The sequence below is a fragment of the Pelobates fuscus genome, chromosome 8 (genome assembly GCF_036172605.1).
Source record: "Pelobates fuscus isolate aPelFus1 chromosome 8, aPelFus1.pri, whole genome shotgun sequence".
NCBI classification, from domain to species: Eukaryota; Metazoa; Chordata; class Amphibia; order Anura; family Pelobatidae; genus Pelobates; species Pelobates fuscus.
The window spans coordinates 64,669,641-64,690,391 of record NC_086324.1 but is presented as its reverse complement, the minus strand read 5'-3'; the positions used below and the strand labels follow the sequence as shown (position 1 = coordinate 64,690,391).

Here is a 20,751-nt window from a genome sequence, read left to right as displayed (position 1 = left end):
CAAGGATGCTCAGCATCTAACTGATTGCCGACAGGAGGGAACTAATTAGGAGATTAAACACTTGTATTTAAGCCAGGCTTCAGATGCAATGCTGCAACTTTCAAAGCAAGCGACAGGAACTCGTCCATTCATTAAACAGTTGGAGAAAAAAAATTTTCAAAGCAAGAGTTAATTAATTCCAGCCCTTCGAAAAAAAAAAAAAGGATTCACATCATTATGTCCACATAAGTAATGGTGAAAAAATAATTTAAAATATCACAAGCTTGGGTCTGAAAGATATTTAAGGACAGATTTAAAGAGTATCTACGGAGGTCATTTCATACTAATGCAGCCACATAATTGGACCGCACATTAAATACATTCTGGCACCAAGACTATGGAGTTGCTATTTAAAAACTCTGGTGTGCTCAAATGGTTTCAAGGTACCCCAGATACTTATGAATTGGTATTACATGAAATATATTGTTGAGGTTGTGGCGGCCACCCGGATAGGGACATGGGTCTCACCACCAGACAAACCCATCCTTTATGGGTATTGCCACTTATATAAATGTAATCACTGGTGACACCCCCTCTCAGGATCACACACCCATCCTAATTTGCATACCTCCCAACGTTGGAAGTTGTTCTTGTGTGAATACACCTCCTCTACCCAATTTAATCTGTCACTTAGGGTAAAACCAACAATGTTAAAAGCATAATGTGTCCCTTGGAATTCTAACTGGAAAAGAGATTATGTGTTAGGTGGAGTAAGCATATCCAACAGACACAGGTCACCAAGTCATTTTTTGGGTTCTAATCCCAGTGGTATACTCACTATCTGCACTGGTTTTTAGTTAAAAATTCACAGCATCACCTTCTTTTATAGTCTAACTTATGAGCTTAAAAGGTACAAGATACAAGACACATTTTGGAGAGGCTTTTTACGAACCATTGCTCTTATACCATGCAATAGGCCATTAAACCAGCGGGCACAGCCTAAAACTCAAACCATATAATCATTTTTTTTGTAATGGATTCGGCTGCTTGGACATGTTCGATGCAGGGAAAGAGGTAAAATGTTTTAATCCCTGTAAGATTTTTGCCCTCAGCAATTCTGTCAGCCTTAACTATGCTCTTCAATCAATGTTCCTTTAATCCCTGATCATTTAGCTGGGTCCGTTCATTCTGAGCATGGCCAGTTATGGCATTTGAGGCTGGGGGAGGCTGTGATGTAAATATAGACATTTACTTTTTTTCTGATTGCATCTCTAAGAACAACCAGGTGTAATAATTCAAAAAGGAACTGTATCAGTCCTTGGTGAAAAACAGAAAATGCATGAGATATAGGATATCTACGTTAATATTCTATCTTTAGCACACATTTAGTAAGAACAAGAATTCTCACTGCCTCTGTTACTTTAAGCCACAGTTAATATTATAAAAGTAGCAGGGTTTCTGGAGATTAAAAGCAGAAGTCATGTAATGTGTAAAGATAAGATCAGGAAGCTTTAAGATGCTTATTAAAACCAGGGGTCAATATAAAAATATATATTTAGAAATCATATAGCTGGATTGCACCATTAATGTGAATAAAATGGCACTAAACAATGATCCCATTTAAAGGGCTGTACTCTAAAGAGTTTGTTCTTGGCAAGGACCCAAACCCATTTAAAGACTTGTTCATTTTGGAATGGCTTTTTCCAATATTATTAAATCTATTACGCAGAATGCTGGAGGAGTCAAAATGGAGAGATTGGATGGGCTGTTGAAAGGATGCTCAATAAACAGTAGTAAATGAAAGAGGGTTGACTCCAACAATGTTATTTGTCATGTGCAGTTGATTTTGGAATAAAACCAAACAGTGAGCATGGTGCTATATACAATGAGACATTTTTGAGTGGCAGTGGCTTGTGTTTATCGATCACTGTATCATTTCTGGGGCTATTGAAAACCATGAAATATACATCCTAGCAAAAATACAGGTAGCAATTGTATTGGTATGAGTCTCTGTACTCATTAGGGGGAATGAGTGTGCATGCAACATCATGTTTGGATTATCAATGGCGAGTATTGAATATGCATGTCAAGTCGTCTGCCAAAGCTTCCCTATATGATTGACGATGCCAAAAGGATGGAGAACATAGTTGCGAGGGCAATAAAGTTAAGACAAAATTATTTGTATTGCACACGGAGGGGGGTGTTAACCTAAACAGATAACAGGACACTACTGTGTTAGAACTACTTGTTTGTTCATTGCCATAACAACTTCACTAAAGGTTTAGTGCATGCGTACTAACCTGCCATTTTCTGAGCAAGCTGACCTTAATTTTTGTGTATGCCAAATTTTACAGTTCTGTATTAAAAAATTAGTGTTTAAGTGCACATAATTTAATTAATATGTTTTAACGTAGGGTGTATTGAGAGATGTCTATTGTAAACATGTGTTTTCTTCTTTACATCTAGATTAGAAGTGTAATTTTTATTCAGATAGTAACAAGGTATCATTCTCTCTGCCTAGCATGGAGACCAAGTGGTACTTAGTGTTATAGCAAGTCCTGTTAATCTTTATGAGAGATGTTAAAACGTTCAGCATCTGCTAATTACCAGTTATTAAACATGGAAAAACAAAAAGTAAAAAAAGCTCTGGGCACACGACGATTGCCTTTTGAAAAAGGCTAGGAAAAAAGCTGTGTTGTCAAGGTGAAACATTGCTTGCTGGGATCCGAACCTAGTAAAAGTATGGTAAAGGATAGTTCTTATGTACCTAGGCCTTTTTCACTATTTTGCATTTTGGGGAGTTTCAGTGCTCCAGTCTGGTCTCACCGTGGTTGTTGTCCGTTCTGTTTCGCTGGTGCTATCATGGTGCGTAGTTTCATAGCACAGAAACAGATGGCAATCACAAACAATACCAACAGTCATTTTAGCGATTGCAGAGTTGATTGTGTCAAACGTGAAATGACTTTATGTGTCTCTGTGCTGACTGGTAACATATAAAGCACAAGTTGTTTCCTTATAGACTAGCTAAACTAGTTAAAAACCTACGGCCTGTGGCTGTTGAGATCTGTGCAGATTTTGGGGGTTCTAAAACGGAAGTTTGTGTATATGCACTGTCTGACTGATACCAATATTAGAGAAAAGACAAGAATAGAGGTCTGGGAACCTGGAGAAAATACAATCAAAATTCCTTAGCAGGTCACCAAGAGATCTCAACTAATATAGAAAATATGCTATTTGGGGAATAGATCCAAAATACTATATCTCTCCAGTATAATACAACTATAGACCCTCAAAAGTTAAAAAGGAACCCAGACATACCACTCACAGGACCATGAAACATTGGGAATTAAATAATCTCACAAAAGACATAAATAAACTATTCATGTTTGGGATCTATGAACTTGTCTATGAAATCTTGATGGGTGAGAATATATCAGTATGTCATAAGTAATATTTTCAGTTTAGTAGTGTATTATATCCATAGATTATTGTAAAATTGGACACCTGACTTGGAAAATTATGGATTCTGCTCAAATAAAGCAAAACTGTCATATTTTGGGATACTACTCATACATATATACTTAGGAATTGTATAAATATTTTTAATTTATTAAACTATTTAAGATCTGTCTTGGCTTGACTGGATTCACAGTTTTCCTTGAATTTATTTTTACCACATTAATAATGTGTTGACATGGGTATAAAATTAAGAGGTGAGACAGACGCAAGGTTTAGTTCTGGGTGAAGGAGGGAACAGGCAGCATGCCGCCATGGCTCAATCAACATTATGAACAACATGCTGGACCAAAAAAGGGTTGTGACAACAGAGAACAAAATCGGGACAGGACCCTAAAATAGGGACTGTCACGCTGGGCACAAGTTGCTGTAAAATTACTTAAGTTTAAAGTTTTTACTGTATGGCATTATTTACAGAGTTACTTCCCTAGTGTTGGATATGACCAGTAAATCAATTTTTATTTATTTAATTTTTTACCATTTTTTGGTTTTCTGTCTCACAAACCGACTAAATCATTGTCATATAAAGCAGCCCTCAAGGCATTTTTCAAGCTATTTTAATGCTATTGTGCATCATGGTGCCGATGGAAAATTGAAAAGATATCTATCACTTCTAATCCGAGAAGGTTGATTTCATAAATAGTGTAATCCTTTAATAGAAGCAGTATTTAAATGGATGTGTATTTGCCGTTCAGCACCCAGCACAAACAGCACATTACTGCTCGTGGATGTGAAGCTTTCCAGTGAGCCCTTGAGATAAGTGCTTGCAATGTTTATCTGAAATTAAATTTAAAACAAATATTCAAATGCAATTTCATTCACAGCTTGTAGAGGTAAAGAATTAGGTCACCAAGGCAGATTGGACAGTGGTACCAAAGCCCCTGGCATATTGAGAAGTTGTACATGTCAAAGCACAAAACATTCTGCAGGCGTCTATTTTAATTATGTATCTCTGAATAGAAAACTCTACTAATAACAGCAATAGGTATACCTTGTGTTATGCATGTCTCCATTTTGCCCAAGATTAGGGTCCCCAGACTGCATTTGTAATATGTGAATAATCCCCTATTTATTATGGGAAATAATTGCATGGATGGCGTTTGAAAACATGCTATACATATATAACAAGATATGCCCGTTATTGGAATCCCATGTTACATAGATGGTGCAGTCTTGATGCAATTGTTCCCTGCAATGAATATGATGCATGGTTCACCTCTGTTTCGGTTTAGGGGCCTTAATCTCGGTCATACGCATTACATATATGCCACCATCTGCCCAAGATTAGAAGAAGTTACACTCCAGAAGAGCAGCTGCCATTATTTTAATACATATTGTTCCTGAGCTGAATTAATCACAAAAGCTTTTACAGCTGCTGCCGAGGACTCTAATTTCCATTAATCTCAGGCCCTACTGGGACATGCATGTCAACCTAATTTTGGCCAGGTATGCAAACTGGCCATATAGCATGTAGTAGACAGCAACAACTGAACTCCGCACAAGTTAATGGGATCTGTTGTTTAACGGACCTGATTGCAATTTGCCTAATTTTAAAAACCTGTAATGATGCTATCTGAGCAATGCAAAGAAGACGGAGGCAATTCATGTCTTTTACAACCCAAACTGGTTACTATATTTCAACATGTAGACATTAAGCACAGACCACGGCTGGCATGAACTTGCTTTATTTCTGAAAATCATGAATGAAGACATTTGAGCATAGTGACATCATTCTTTCATGTTTTGGGAATAAAGTAACTATGGTCATGCTTCTCTACAGTGTCTCAGCATAGTGCAACTAAGTACGATGACATCAGATGCAGCTATACTGGAAGACTAGAAGAATCAATAATTTGTGCTGTCACCCCACTTTGAAAACATCATATCTGACCTATACATAATTTTTAGAGGGGCAAACAATGGGGCCTTGCTGCCATTTCCTATATCTGACCATGACTTCTGCGTACACTGGGAATTCTTCTGCAGCAAATATATTATTTTATATAGAAAAACAGACTATGTTTGGAAAATAATTGCTGAATTACTGCTTGGTATTTTCCAGAGGTTGTCTCGATATTGATGTTTTGTCTTCAGTGTGTTCTGCTTACATGTCTGCAGCCAACAGCCGTAAGCTGGAGACACCACAAGCTTGATATTAATCAGTTCTGTGCAATGATTAAATTCAAGCCAAGTGCATTAAGTACTCGAGGCAATAAACAAGAACAAGAGAAATATTCTGGCGTTCAGTCACACCACAAGTATACAAGGTTCATACACTGATTTATAACTAAACGCTCACTATTTTCAGGCAGCAATTTTAAGAATACGTTTTCATGATTTTAAAAAGGCCTCGAGAGTATTTTATATTCCCAGTATCTGGTTACAAACCACTGGGTCACATTTTACAACCTCTTCAGTGGGAGTTTGTGACACAAAGCCAACTCCTTCCATTTGAAACAGTCTGAGCAGAAAAGGAAATCTCATTTGTTAAACTGTTATTTGCTCCTTCGCCGCCTCTCTCTGAGCTGTGGCTTAAAACCAACCTCAATGTATACAAACGGCATTAAATACATCATTGAAAAATACATTTTGAAATTGGTTTGCATGGTTCTGAGAAAGTCAACCAAACTGGAAAACACATATAATTATTATGTATAGAATATTTGAGATATTTAGAATATTTTTAATGGTTTTCTGGCATAGTCAGGTAAGTGCTTCCTTCCTACTTAAAGGAGAATAGTCACTTCTCTGGCATGTACACCATTAAATAAAACATTTAAAATCCCATATAACTTGTGTTAGCCTTTTTTCTTAAATCCTTTATTTTCTTTTAAATTCATACTAGTTTAGTAATTTTAGTAATTGCAAAGACAGTATAATAATACAGCTGGAATCCGATTATTACATTAACGGTGTATATATGTAATGTGAGTCATTAGTGCCACCGACAAGGATCATAAAAGTGTCCCCGTTTAGATCAAAGTGATATGTGGCTGTGCCTTTATAGCAAGAATCTAATGTGCCAAACATGTCAATTATTTAACAATCAAATGCATTTCAATGAGCTCATTGAATCAATAAAATATATATATAGGTTTTTAATGTGTCTTACAATGAAATGACAAAGGGTACTTACCGTAAGGGTCAAAGGCCACATGGTTTCCAGGGTGAGGTCCTGCATCAACAGAAAGCACTGCTGCCACTTTCCGCACATCCCATAACTTCAACACGCCATATGAATCACAAGAAGCAATGGTATCCCCCTGACAGGAAGAAATATCATTTATTGTTTACATTGATTTCAGACGAAAAAATTTAGGTGTGTATATCCAGCTTCCAATGATTTGGTTTTGGAAAACATACTTGAGACAAGAGCAAGGTTATTCTGAATGTTGGGAATGCTTTAAACACATGTACTTAGAAACTTCAAACATATATTGAAATCCCCCCCTCCCCAAAAAAAGAGAAGACAGAATAAAATGAATATATGTATATTTTATTTATACACTGTACAGGTATACGCTTTACTATTAACATTACAGTGAAATGGTAGGTACGGGCAGGGCCGGTGCAACGATTTTTGCCACCCTATTATTGTTGTTATGTTATTATTTATATAGCGCCAACAAATTCCGCAGCGCTTTACAGTGGGTGGACGAACAAACACGTAGTTGTAACCAGACGAGTTGGACACACAGGAACATAGGGTTTAAGGGCCCTGCTCAATGAGCTTACATGCTAGAGGGAGTGTGGTAAATTGACTCAAAAGCTAAGGATAGTATTAGACTAATGACAGTGTCAAGAGAGGAATCAGTTGGGAGCTATTAACAGTTTAATTGATACGCTTTTATGAAGAAGTGAGAATCTAACGGAGGAGGGAAATGAGTTCCACAGGAACGGTGCAGCCCTCGAGAAGTTTTGAAGGCGAGCATCAAAGGTGGGAGTACGGCCAGAAGATAGACTTAAGTCTCCAGCAGAGCGTAAGGGCCTAGACGGGACATACTTGTGTATTAGGGAGGATAGAAAGATGGGAGCAGCATTATGTAGAGATTTGAAAGCAAGAACCAGGATTTTAAATTGAGCCCTATATCTTACAGGAAGCCAATGTAGGGACTGACAGAAGGGTGAGGCGTGAGCGGTGCGGGCGGGCGGACAAAAAGATGAGCCTTGCTGCCGCATTCATTATGGACTGCAATGGTGCAAGTTGGTAGCACATAGGACCACTGAGCAGATTACAGTAGTCAAGGCGAGAAAGGACAGTGGAATGAACCAGCACCTTAGTCGCATCTGGCGTTAAGTAGGGTCGGATGCGCACAATGTTTTTGAGATGGAAGCGGCAGGATTTGGCGATAGACTGAACATGAGGCGTGAAGGAGTGGTCGGAGTCAAAGAGAACACCTAGGCAGCGAGCCTGCGTGGTCGAGCTGATGGTAGCACCGTTGACTTGGACGGAGACAGACATAGGAGTAGCAACACTTGAGGGAGGTAAGACCAGAATTTCAGTTTTGGTCAAGTTGAGTTTAAGGAAGAGGGTAGCCATCCAGTTAGAAATAGCAGAGAGGCAGTCAGAGAAACTAGTCAAGAGGGGCGGGGATAGATCAGGAGAGGACAGATAGATTTGCATCATCCGCATAGAAATGATATTGGAAGCCAAAGGAGCTAAAAATGTCCCCCCCCCATGTGACATCACAATGCCCCACCCATATGATCCGCCATATGAACTAACGCCAGTGCTGCACATAGTGTGTGTTTACATTAAAATGCCTGCAGGGACAGGCTATAGACTGCAGAACCACTTCATTAAGCTACAGTGGTTCTGGGGACTTTAGTGTCCCTTTAATGTGAGGTAAAGATTAGTGTCACTAATATTATACTAGATTGTCTACTTACAACCAGATGAGGATGGTGATGCGCTCTGGTGATTGGCTCCACTGGTCTGGTGTAGAACAGGATCTCTTGAGGCTGTTTGTAACTGTGGTCACAAAATTCAATGTTCTGGGAGAATGGGAAGCAGCTCAATATTTTTTGGCCCCTTACACAGCTCAAGGTCTGGGCCCGAGGGCCTACGTTGAGTATGCCCATAAGTCCACCTACATGTTCCAACCATGAGTTCGCTCACAGGGAGTGGAGTGTGTAGGGGATGTGTTATGTGTTATTGTAGAGGAGGATCTTATGTGTGTGCTTATGGGATGTAGTGTATAGGGATCCCAGTTTGTGTAGGTGATGCAGTGTGCTTGTGTGTAGTGGAAGCAGTGTGTTTTTGTGTAAGGGATAGAAAGCAGTATGTGTTTGTGTATAAGGGATGTATTGTGTTTTTCTGGTTGTGTGCAAGTGATGCATTGTGTGAATCTGTGTTTGTATACAAAAGGGATGCAAGGTGTGTATCTGTGTATGTAAGGGATGAAGTGTGTGTCTGTAGGGGTGCATTGAGTGTGTGTAAGAGATGCATTGTGTTTCTGTGTGTGTGTGTGTGTGTGTGTGCATGTGTGTGTAAGAGATGCATTGTGTGTTTCTGTGTATGTGTGCAAAGGATGCATTGTCTTTGTGTGTAAGAGTTGCATTGTGTGTGTGTAATGGATGCATTGTGTGTTTCTCCTCACACCCCCCTCCCTTGGTGGACTCTCCCTCCCCCCCCCCCATTCTCCTCACCACCCCGCCCTCCATTCTCCTCACCTCTCCTCCGTGTGTTCTCCTCACCTCTCCTTCTCTGTGTAGCGTGGCCAAGCTCCTCTCCGTTCCGCAGTACAGGAGCTTCTGTTTCCTGTACCCGGCCAGACTGACAGGAAGTGCACACCTGTACCGCGGACCGGAGAGGAGCTCGGCCACGCTACAGAGGGAAGGGGGGAGAGAGGCAGTGCTGGAGCTGCGTGAGGCTCTCTATAGAGTGCTCAGGTGGCTACAGCATTAGAAGGGCCAGCGATGAAGGCACAGGGCGCCCCTTCCTAAGTGGCGCTCTAGGCGGCTGTCTAGGTCGCTTTATAGGAAGCGCCGGCCCTGGGTACGGGGTGTGCAAATGTTATACATTGTATGGTATAAGGATCGTTTTAATAAGATAGTGTGTATGCACATACATATACACATGTACAACTCATAATATTATGAATAAATGTGATGAAGACAGTTCTCTTGCAAAATGTAAGCAATTAAGCAATATAAAGTGTAAATTTAAAAAGTGTTACAATTCAGGCACTTGTGCAATATGTATATATTTGTGCTTGGAATTTAATACGTAATGGATAGTATCTGTAAGGGCAAAGTTGGTTGTGGTGTGCCGAAACCAACGTATGAGTGGGCCTGTAAATAAAAGAGGGCCCACCAAGGAGAATGTAATTATAACAGGGTGTAGGTGGGTGGGGACAATCAGCTGAACGGCAGAGGTGAGCAGGAGCTGGGAGTTTAAGTAGGGGACATACTCCTCCCACAAATTCAAGCCTAATGGCCTTTCTACTTGTGCTCAGAATTTAATACGTAATGGATAGTATCTGTAAGGGCAAAGTTGGTTGTGGTGTGCCGAAACCAACGTACAAGTGGGCCTGTAAATAAAAGAGGGCAAAAGAGAAGTTCAAGAAAATACACACTTTATTGCCTTTTTACATAACCAAGTTCCTGAAAACTTGACGAAGCTCTTTTTCTGGTCGTGGAATATAAGTATGGTATATGGAGGATTTCCCTCGCCCCAGTCTCTTGATGATGTGAACCGGTGTATAAGTGCTGGAGGCTGAAGAGGCGGCTCCTATGCGAAAGGAGTGCCCGGAGAATGAAGTCAGATTGAAACCCAGTTTAGATAATAGTGTTCTGACGTGAGACGTGAATTTAGCAGTGGTAAGCGGGTGCCCTTGTATTGATAAGAGCGGAGAGTCTGGTAAGTGTGCGTGAAGGGTTGACCGTAGGTGGTCTAGCGCCTTGACCAGACACCAGGCATTATCAGTAGGGAAGAGAGGAATTACAGTGGGGTGTAGTGAATGGTTGGTTTTAGTTGATGGGATCGAAAGTAGATGGTGATCCTCCACCTTTGTAAGGTGCAATGTTTTTAGGCTGTGCGTGATATATAGGTAGTCTTGTGATAGTGAGAGGAGCTTTAACATACCTTTAACATACCTTTCAATACCTTTTTAATGGGATATGATGACAAGAAGGGGGTGTTGTTAGGGAAATTTGTGAGGCTATGGTGCTGCACCCCAGTGAGATAAAGTTTTATGGTGTTGTGGGAAAGTTTAAGGTGTAAGTGGCAAAAAGAGGCAAAAGCCACCATGGTTTGTATAGAAAGGTCGCCTTGTAAACCGAATTCTGCAATGAATTTGTTAAATATGGTAAGTGCCCTATTATAAGAGATAGCTGTGTTAGGTGATAGTGCTTGGTGAGTGAGAGTCCTAGCGTGATGCATTAGTGTGCTCAATCCAGGATTAGTTCATGAAATCGTGGGGTCCTGGATGGCTGGTGGTGAGCCGTAGGGAGTGCCTGAGAGAATACCTGGAATTGAGAGCGAGAAAGAGTGTCAGCTGCAGTGTTGTGGATACCCGGGATGTGACAACAAACTAAGTGAAACTGACTGGTTGCTGCTAGCCAGGTAAGCTTGCGAATCAGCTGCATGATGGTCAGGGATGATGAGCGCCCCTTGTTAATGATTTCGCAAGCTACCAAGTTGTCAGAGTAGCATTTTACTGCCTTGCCGGACCAGAGATGACCCCAGGTGTGTGCGGCTGCCACAATGGGATATATTTCAAATAGGGCTGAGGTCTCCCTGAATCCTGGCAGGGCATCCGTCTCAGCGGGCCAGTGACCCCTAAACCAGTGGTTGCCAAAGATGGCTGCGAAACCAGTGTTGGCTGCAGCATCTGTGTGAATGATGGGTGAAGAAGTGGAGAGAGGGGGGATACATGGAGATACCGTTCCAATCTGCCAAAAAATTCCCCCACATAGCTAAGTCAGCCTTGGCGTAGGGATCCAATGAAACTGGGCAAGAGTCTGGTACCCCATGGAGCAGGCAAAGGAGCCTGGATATAAAAGACCTTCCCTGCGGGATGATGCGTATGGCGAAGTTCAGGGATCCCAGAAGGGACTGGAGTTCCTTCCTGGTGCAAACATCATTCCGCAGGAACATGTCCATCTCCCCTCTCAAGCGGGTCAGTTTGTCATGAGGAAGGCTAGCTCTGAGGGTAACGGAATCTAGCTCTATCCCCAAAAAGGTTAATTTAGTCGTGGGGCCAATTGTTTTAGATGGGGACAAAGGTACTCCAAGTGTGGAAAAAAGTGCTGTAGTGCGGCAGATAGCGGTGGGTGTTTGTGCCTCTGGCTCTATCAATAGGAAGTCGTCTAGGTAGTGAATAACTGAGTGACACTTGAGGACGTTCAGAAGCAGCCAGCATAGTGTATCAGTGAAGATAAAAGAGAAAAGTTTGGGGCTGCTTCGAGAACCGAAAGTGAGTCATGTGGAGAAGTAATACTTTCCTCGCCATTTAACACCGTGCAAGTGCCAGAGTGAGGGGTGCATGGGTAGTAACTTAAACGTGTTTGTGATGTCTGTTTTGCTGAGCCAGGGGCGATTACCAGAAGAGATGATGGCCTGTATAGCGTCGTCAATAGTTACGTACTGGAGTGAGAATTCGTGAGAATTCGTCTGCTGGAATGAGTGCGTTTATGCTGGGAACAAAAGAGGAGTGCGGTGCCGATAAATCGATAATTAGACGTTTTTTATTAGAATATTTGTGAACTGCAACACCGATTGGGTTAGTGCGCCAGGAGGAAAAAGGTGAGGAGGTGAAAGGCCCGATTATGAAACCATTGGTAATTTCTGAGGAAAGGAGAGTGTCTGTGGAGACTGGGTCTAGACATGCTGACAGGAGATTAGGACATTCAAGTGTACCTGAGGGGATGGCTACTATACCCGTGAGAAACCCCTGTGTGAACCCTGTGGTTAGATATTCCACCAGGTGCCTGCTAGGGTGTGACCTTAAGTAAAAAAACAGGTTGTCGACATTAATGTCGGTTAGTCATTTGTTAGGGGACAACCTGGCCAGACACATGGTCTTGGTATGTGCCCTGAAGCAGATGGAGCAGATGTGCAATAATCGACATGCGCTGAAACTGCAGGAGCCTGCGTTGAAATTATTGCACACCTGCACCTTGCCTAAAAAGGAGATGGGCCTACTCAGCTTGGCACGTAGACCACCCGCTGGTTTGTTGTAAGGGGTGAAAGAGGGGTGAGGGGTTGGAGTGGAGGTGGTGGGATCTGCTTCAGAGGGACATAAGTCCGCCATGTGAGATGTGGAATTACATATGGCACAAGATGGGGGCCTGAGACCAGCGAAGTGGCGACAGAATAATTCTGTATCCATCTGACACCAGTTAATTCTAACGTTGAACTGTTTCAGATGGGTCGCCGCCTTCGCTGATACTGACTTATGATAGTCGTAGAAAGAAGAGCCCCTGTACTTGATGCCTAGATCCACCACCTTGTGAAGGTAGAGGTCTAACTCCTCTCTTCTGTGGGGATACACCGTGCAGATGACGTCACGGTATATCCCGAAAGCTATCACGAACTGGGGAATTGAAAGTTTTTTATTAAGCATAGGATCTCGTCTTGAGCACTACTGATATATCCCCGTAATTGTAAGCCTTGTTCTCCAGTATGTCCTGTGAAGCTATAAGCAGAGACACCAGACACACATCCTTCCCGTCTAGGATTTCTTTCCTGATAGAGTCTGGGACGGAGTGAGCTGGTGACTCAAAAGGAGCTATAGCTGTGACTGGTGTTGGCGAGGGGAGTATGGGGGGGCATGCTGGTACAGCGGGGACAGCCGGGGTGGAGACTGGGAGGCCCGTGGTATTACCTGGGGAGGCGATGGCGCTCTCCACCTTAGATAGCCTGCTATTAAGGGTCTGTAGTTTGGCCAAGATTGCTCCCAGGGTATCCTGGGTGGCCGTGCCAGTGCTTGGTGGCTGTCCTTGAGAGCTAGTGCTGGCCTAGGCTCAGGGGCCTGGTAGGTAAGCAGCCTGTAAAGTTCTGCTCGGCTGTAATTTTAGGAATAGTCCATGCTCTCAAGGACGTGGGAGTTGAAGGGGTGAGAGATTCGCATGGAGACTCTGGTCTGGTTGGTGTGAACAGTATCTCTTCTGGCAGTTCTTCGATGGGGATTGGTTCTTGGGACATTCTAAAAGAAATGATTTTGTGAATGAGGTATTAGAAGGGGAGTAAGGGAACATGGGGGGGGGGGTATGAGAGATGGTATTTATAGGAAGAACTGGACTGTAATGCTAATGCCGAAGCGAAAAACTTATCTGTGAAATTTTTGGTAGGTGAGGCCCTGCTAATGCCAAGTGGCGGTGAGAGGCTCTACCTATGATTTGGCTTAGGAAATTGAGGCCACAGACGTGGTGGCGGGGTGTTGGCCTCTCGGTGACTGTAAAGAGAATTCAAAACGTTTGGCCGTGACCGGTGAGGCCCTGACTAAAGCCCTGTAGTAGGGCGGGCGAGGCGTATAACTATGATTTGGGCGTGGGGCCGTACCTCTTTTTAACTCTTTTTTTTTTTTTTCTTTTTAACTAGCTTATTGACTTTCCTTTGTTTATTTACTTTTCCAGGCTATCCTAAAGCCAACCTGAACCTTTCACTTTCAGGCACATCTTTTGCTATTTATGACACCCCACTCACCCCCCTCCCTCCCCTTCTCTAACATCAGTTGTTTTAAGTGTTAAACTCTTTCAGATTGATAAGTATTGCTTCAGACCTGAGTAGGAGAGGAAATTATTGTATTTGAAACATTATGTTAGTCCAATAAAAAAGGTATCATTGCATACTGCAATACTCTGGTATTTTGGCATCTTGTCTACTGGACTAATACGGCTAATCCAATCTACACTATAACAAAATAAAAAGAACCAGGTTTAAAATAATTAAGTAGATATTTTCTTACACTTAAATTGCTTGTCCTATATATATATTTTACCATTGCTTAAAGTACTATCATGCCATCTAACAAATTCAATAGAGCCTTGCTTACTTGCATTTTAGCCCACATCTGCCCAAGCTTAGCACCATCTATTTTCAAACACTTTATTCAGCCTTCAGCAAGCTCACCCTTCGCCCATTTACATAACAAAGATGTCACCCTTTAAACTATACTCCCCCACTTGTAAAACTTTTTAATTTCTCTTTCGTAATACTGCATTTTGACCCAACTCCATTAGATCTTTCTTTCAACTCCATTCTTCGTCAATCATTCCTTCATTGCTCAAGATCTCACTACCTTTTTTCAAGGACACACAATGAATTCTATGAAAAGCAACTTTCCCTCTATCTTCAGCAATATGAATACCATCATGCAAAATAGTAATATAGGTCAAAAGACTCAAATGTATTCATGTACTGTTTATTTAATACGAGGTAAAATAAAATGAACATTCTAAATTAGTTTACAATGTTGGTTAAAGGGAAGCCATGTATTTTCTTCAATTTACACAATGGAACCAACATTATATACAATCTAACTTTTTGCTCCATTTTTTTAGACATCGCAGTCTAGTTCAGACCTGGCATAGCCAGGGCACACATTGCATAGGAGGATAAAACACAGAAACATTGGGGGAGATTTATCAAAGTGTTGCGTTCTGCAGTGGTCTGATAGGACAATTACCATGGAAACCAGTGCAATCAGCTTTCACTCTCCATTCTAGACTCTTCCAATTTTACATTTTTGCACCACTTCTCATTACATAACACTATGATAAATATTCCCAAGTGTTAATGTTTACCCACATACCGTGTTAAACATCAGAAATATGCAGACCTTATAACAGTGATTGACAGGGAGCCAAGATGGATGTGCTCAGTTCTAGAAAAGAACTAACGCAATCAAGTTTATATAGTTTATATATAACTAAAGCAGTCTAGTTTATATATTACATTTTATTTCTTAGACTTACAAACACATATTTGTTAAATACAGAGCATAAGTCAACATGATATTAAAAATCCTGAGAAGCGACAGTTGCCCTCGTGTGAAATATTAATTCAAATCCCTCAGGACACCATAATGTAGTTTGGGTTTCTCATTGGATCAATCAGATATGGTTATTAATACTTTATTATATTAATTACTGCAAAATATATAATCTGTGGGTTTAACAGCCAGCATCTAATTCACAATTTTATCTCTCTCATTTCCAATATTACCATTTGCATCTTGGCCTTCTACCCTTGGAAGTCACATCACACTACCAGAAACTCAATCTCTCTTAAAAAGAACTAATTATCTCCTCTCCTTACAGTGTCATTCAAACACTATCTTACCATTTACGACATCACTATATTCCGCAGCAGCCACGCACGGTGATTCATATTTAAAAACAGAGTTTTTCTTAGTATTTACCAGGTTCTGCCGCATTTGTATAAAATCTACTAATTTTCCACTTAAAATATAGCAGCAATGTATTTATTTATTTTTTTTGTATGAAATGTGTTTTCCTCATGAACTTTATTTAATCCTTTGATAGAATCCCTTGATAGAAAGCTTCAAATACATTAAGCGATTAAACACAGTTGAAGAAGAAAACATTTAAATAAAAAGAGATGTAATGGAACTAGATGGCATTGTTTGTATTTGTATAGTAGAACGTAGAGCTGATGTGAGAAAATGCTACTTAACACAAATAGTAGTTGATATCTAAAATGACTTAAATGGAAGTAAGTCAAGGGTAACAGTGTGGGAATTCAAGAATGCTTAGGAAGTGCATGAAGAACAATTAAGGAAAAAGTATAACAGTTTATTATAACCATTCTATAAAGGCCAGTTGGTTCTTCTCTGTGCTACAATCTATTTAAACCACATTCACTCTCCCTTCTCAAAGGATATATGTAGCCACTTTTATTATCATGCTCTTTTGAAAGAGTATAGGATTTCATCTAATTCAGTATTGCTAGCAAAGGTATAGACTTTGAGAAAAACCTATTGAAAAATAGGTTTTCCTCCTAGCTCTGAGTCAATGCCTCCACAGACACTCAATGTCGAGGCACTGTCTGACAAAGGAGAGTAGAAAAGACCTCCCACAGGAGGTCCTTCTGCTCTCCCAAGCATAGCAACAGCAGCTCATGCACTGCGGTTGCCAGGGAAACTCCGTAACCAGCACTAGAAGAGGAACGAGGTGACGTGATATTACTCTGTTCCAACGCTGGAGCGCTAGCAATAAAGCCAGTGTTTCGGCGTCACTGAGGAGATTTGCCTTACTTAGGGAAGTGTCACCAAACAGGGCAAAGCAAAGAACACTGGAGGCAGAGAGGAGGAGGAGTAAAGGACAGCCTGGAAGTTAGTGTTAGATGAAGAGTAACACTCACGAACACTGGAATGTAGGATAGGTGAGTAAATCTCTATGTTTTACAATGAATACATAACATATCTTTGTGATGTATGATGTATTCAATGTATACAGGAGCGAATTAAGGTAAGCTGTTTTTTCCTGTACAGGTTCACTTGCCAGTGGTTTCCCGTGTCATCAAAATTTAACATAAATTTCTGAGCCTAAATTAAAAAGCCTGCTTATTCCTCCACATCGGTCTCTACACTCCTTCCACAAATTGGAACCCAACATCCCACAGCATGAACTTACTCAAAACACATAAATAAAATAATGGACCCACGACAGTTGCCATCATGACTTTTTGGTCAACTGCTTACAGGTAATAACTTAAAAAAAAAAAATGTAAATAAATCTAAATCCAAACATTTGGTAACAATTTCTCTTGCACAATAGAGAAATTGTTTACTCTGTATGAAGTGGAACACTTATTTTCACATGATATATTAACTTTATATCTGGTAAGTACGGTTTACTTTTTCAGCATTGTGGAGTAGGCATGATAAATAAATTATAATATTAATAACTGATAGGTACTCATTTGCATAAGGTCCTCAGCTTATGACTGTATTCATGAAATAAATGTCTCTGTACAGCTGAGTATACAGTTCATATCAATAATAATATTAAAACAATAAGATGGTATTTTATCATATAAATCTTTTTTTTTTATTATTATATTTGTATTTATTGCTATCGGAATATAAAGAACTAGGATCCTGTTGTTGTATTAAAGAGAGACTGTATTTGCAATGCATTTTTTAAATCCATTACAGGTAATATTTGTTTATATTTATATATGGCTCTATTTATTTGTATTCACTTGATTCATATAAAACTCACTGTAACATCAGTATTGCATTATGAAAAGCTAAATCCCTGCTCACACCAACGAGGCCCAGTTTTCAATGGATACCTGTGGCTCCCCCCTGTCAGGTGAGGCCATATTCATGGGCCCCCGACTAACTGATAAACTATATCCAGCACTCAAAGTCAGCGCTGTATACAGCCTTTAAATCTATTTCGATCCCTGCAGCTGAGCGATTGCGATCAGACATAATGATCCTCAAGCTGCAAGCTGTCAAAGGGTGAAAGCCCAGTGTCTGAAAGGACCCTGATAGGGTCTTCCTGCATGCTCCTCTGTTAGCTGTCCAGTACCAACCACAGTGTGATCATCAGAGAGAGCATTTCAGGAAGCATGAGAGGGAGATCTCCCTGTCATGCTAAAAAAACTGAAGAAAATGGTCTATGATCACAATCTACTGGCTGCATGGATGTCCACAGGGGGGGGGGGAGGGGGCAAGAGGGGGCGCACTTGCACCCCCCTTGATTTTTCAGCTTGTGCTGCTATTTTTTGTTTCAGTGTGAGAATACACTGCAATACCGGCGCCGGCCAGTAGGTGGCGCTGTGAATGGAGAAAGGCAGGAAGCTACAGCTTATCCCTGCTTCTCTCTCATGACTGACACCGCAGGGAAGCAGCATAGTGGCAGCCTACAGATCGGGTAAGTGAGGGGGGGGGGGGAGGAAGGTAAAGTAGAAGGAGCAAAAAGGTTCTGCAAGGGGCAGGAGGGGTCAGCAAGGAATAGAAAGGGGCAGCAAGAAGCAGGAAGGGGTAGGAAAGGTTTGCAAGGAGCAGGAGGGGTCATCAAGGAGTAGGAAGGGTCTGCAAGGAGCAAGAGGGGTCAGCAAGGAGAAAGAATGGGCAGAAAGGAGCATGAGGGATCAGCAAGGAGCAGGAAGGGGCAGAAATGAGCAAGAGGGATCAGCAAGGAGAAAGAAGGGTCAGAAAAGAGTAGGAAGGGTCTGCAAGGAGCAAGAGGGGTCAGCAATGAGTAGGAAGGGTCTGCAAGGAGCAAGAGGGGTCAACAAGGAGAAAGAAAGGGCATAAAACAGCAGAAGGGGTCAGCAAGGAGCAGGAGGAGTCAGCAATGAGAAGGAATGGTCTGCAAGGGGCAGGAAGGGTCAGCAAGAAGTAGGAAGGGTCTGCAAGGGGCAGGAGGGGTCAGCAAGAAATAGAAAGGGGCAGCAAGAAGCAGAAAGGGGTAGGGACGGTCTGCAAGGAGCAGGAGGGGTCACCAATGAGTAGGAAGGGTCAGCAAGGAGCAAAAAGGGGTCAGCAAGGAGTAGGAAGAGGCAGCAAGAAGCAGGGAGAGTCTGCAAGGAGCAGGAAGGGGCAGCAAGGAGCAGGAAGGGGCAGCAAGGAGCATGAAGGGGCAGAAAGGTAAAGTAGGAGAAGGAACAGAAAGGGTCAGCAAGGGCAGTAATAAGCTGCTTTTATTTACTGAGTGTCAGAAAACACAGAGGGCCGCTGGGTAGGGGTGCCGCTGATTGGCTAGAGGGTCAGCTGGCACTCTAAGCCAATCAGTAGTTCCCTATTCATAAAAACTTAAAACATTTTTATGAATCAGGAACTAGCGATTGGCTTAGAGCGTCAGCTGACCCCTCTAGCCAATCAACGTCACCCATGCCTGACATTAATCTGCACTTCCTGACACTCCGTTTAAGAAGCTGAACACCACTGAGCGACCTGGAGATCTGGAGCTGGAGGAAGCCTTTGGGGTTAAACCATTTGAGAGCGGTTTCACCTCTTAAAGGAAAGAGAGCGCCCAGGGGCCTCCTTGCATCATAGTAATTTTCATTTAGTTGAAGTTGTTATGGTGACCCGAATGTCCCTTTAATTTGATTAAAGGAACACAAGGAACACTATATATTGTCAGAAAATACAAACATATATTCCTGACACCATAGTTGTGAAAACACTATTCACCCTGGCTCCTGACTATGCTCCTTCCCTTTCATGACACTGTCAAAAAGGGGCCAAGCATGGATGTCATTACAATTATGCCCCGCCCCCTGAAAAAATTCCTGCAGACGCCCGTGACTGACTGTTTTAGCTAGGAAATCCTTCTGCTGATATCAGTATTGACATTAGCAGGGGGGAACCCCTTAAACTGAGGGGTATGCTTAAGGGAAAGGTTAGGTACTGGGTTAGGTATAGTGTAGGGCTTAGCATCAGCTGATTGCTCTCAGCCAATGAATTACCAGTGCACTGCAGCGCTTAGCTTAGGACAGCTAATGGAAGCTCCTAAGTAGGAGATTTTCAGCTCTCTTTCAGAAGTAGTGGAGGTGAAGAAAGACAACAAGCTAACATGAGGTAAGAGGTAACACTTCTCTAAAACAATCTGATTAAAATGGGGTGGGCACTACATCACACTGTAATGGTTATGGAGCTTGGTGTGTTCCTTTAACTAAAGGGGTAGTTGTCAAGAATTCAAAAATTATATTGTTGGTCAAAATACGCTAACTGATAACTGTCCTGGATAATTTTTCCAGACTGTCTTTTTTGCATAAAATGTACTATGAATTCACTTTGCAATAATGACAATTCACATTTTAGTGAATATCCCTCTAAGTTATTAACATTTTTGAGTACAAGCACAAAATGTAGCTACTTCTTAAGGTGTATTTGCTATTATGGTCTCTTAGATCAGAAGATTCCAGGGACATCGCCGGGGGAGGAACCAGAGAGCTTCCCTATTGATACACAGTTGCTACAGTATCTCTTTTTCTTTAATAGATTAATAAAGTCTGTATGTTTCTCAGTGGATTTAGAGATACTCCTTATGCACTGTATCTATCATATTTAGCATCTCTCCGTTATTTATCCCCATTTCCCTGTCCACTGGACTCCAGATTCTAAGATTTATGTGGTACAACATCTATGTGCACTTATATTTGTACCTTTACCAGCGGGCTTGGTAGTTTCCCCCTCTTTTTTAAGGGGTAACATCCGAGGATTCTGTGTGTGTTTTTCCATTTATACAATTAAAGGGTTCATGCCCAATTGGGTGGAGCTGGTACCACCCATTCTGACCAATTTTTTCCCTAGTCATAGATTTGACGTT

General features: G+C 41.5%; 1 protein-coding gene across 1 annotated transcript in view; it reads right to left on the bottom strand.

Annotated features, from left to right (window-relative positions):
• The window catches only part of SPAG16 (sperm associated antigen 16), a 969,244-nt gene that overhangs the window by 254,021 nt on the left and 694,472 nt on the right, over nucleotides 1-20,751 (bottom strand). The window contains exon 15 of the mRNA XM_063429964.1: nucleotides 6,632-6,758. Coding sequence (XP_063286034.1) covers nucleotides 6,632-6,758 — 127 coding nt within the window. The remainder of the gene's footprint in view (nucleotides 1-6,631; nucleotides 6,759-20,751) is intronic.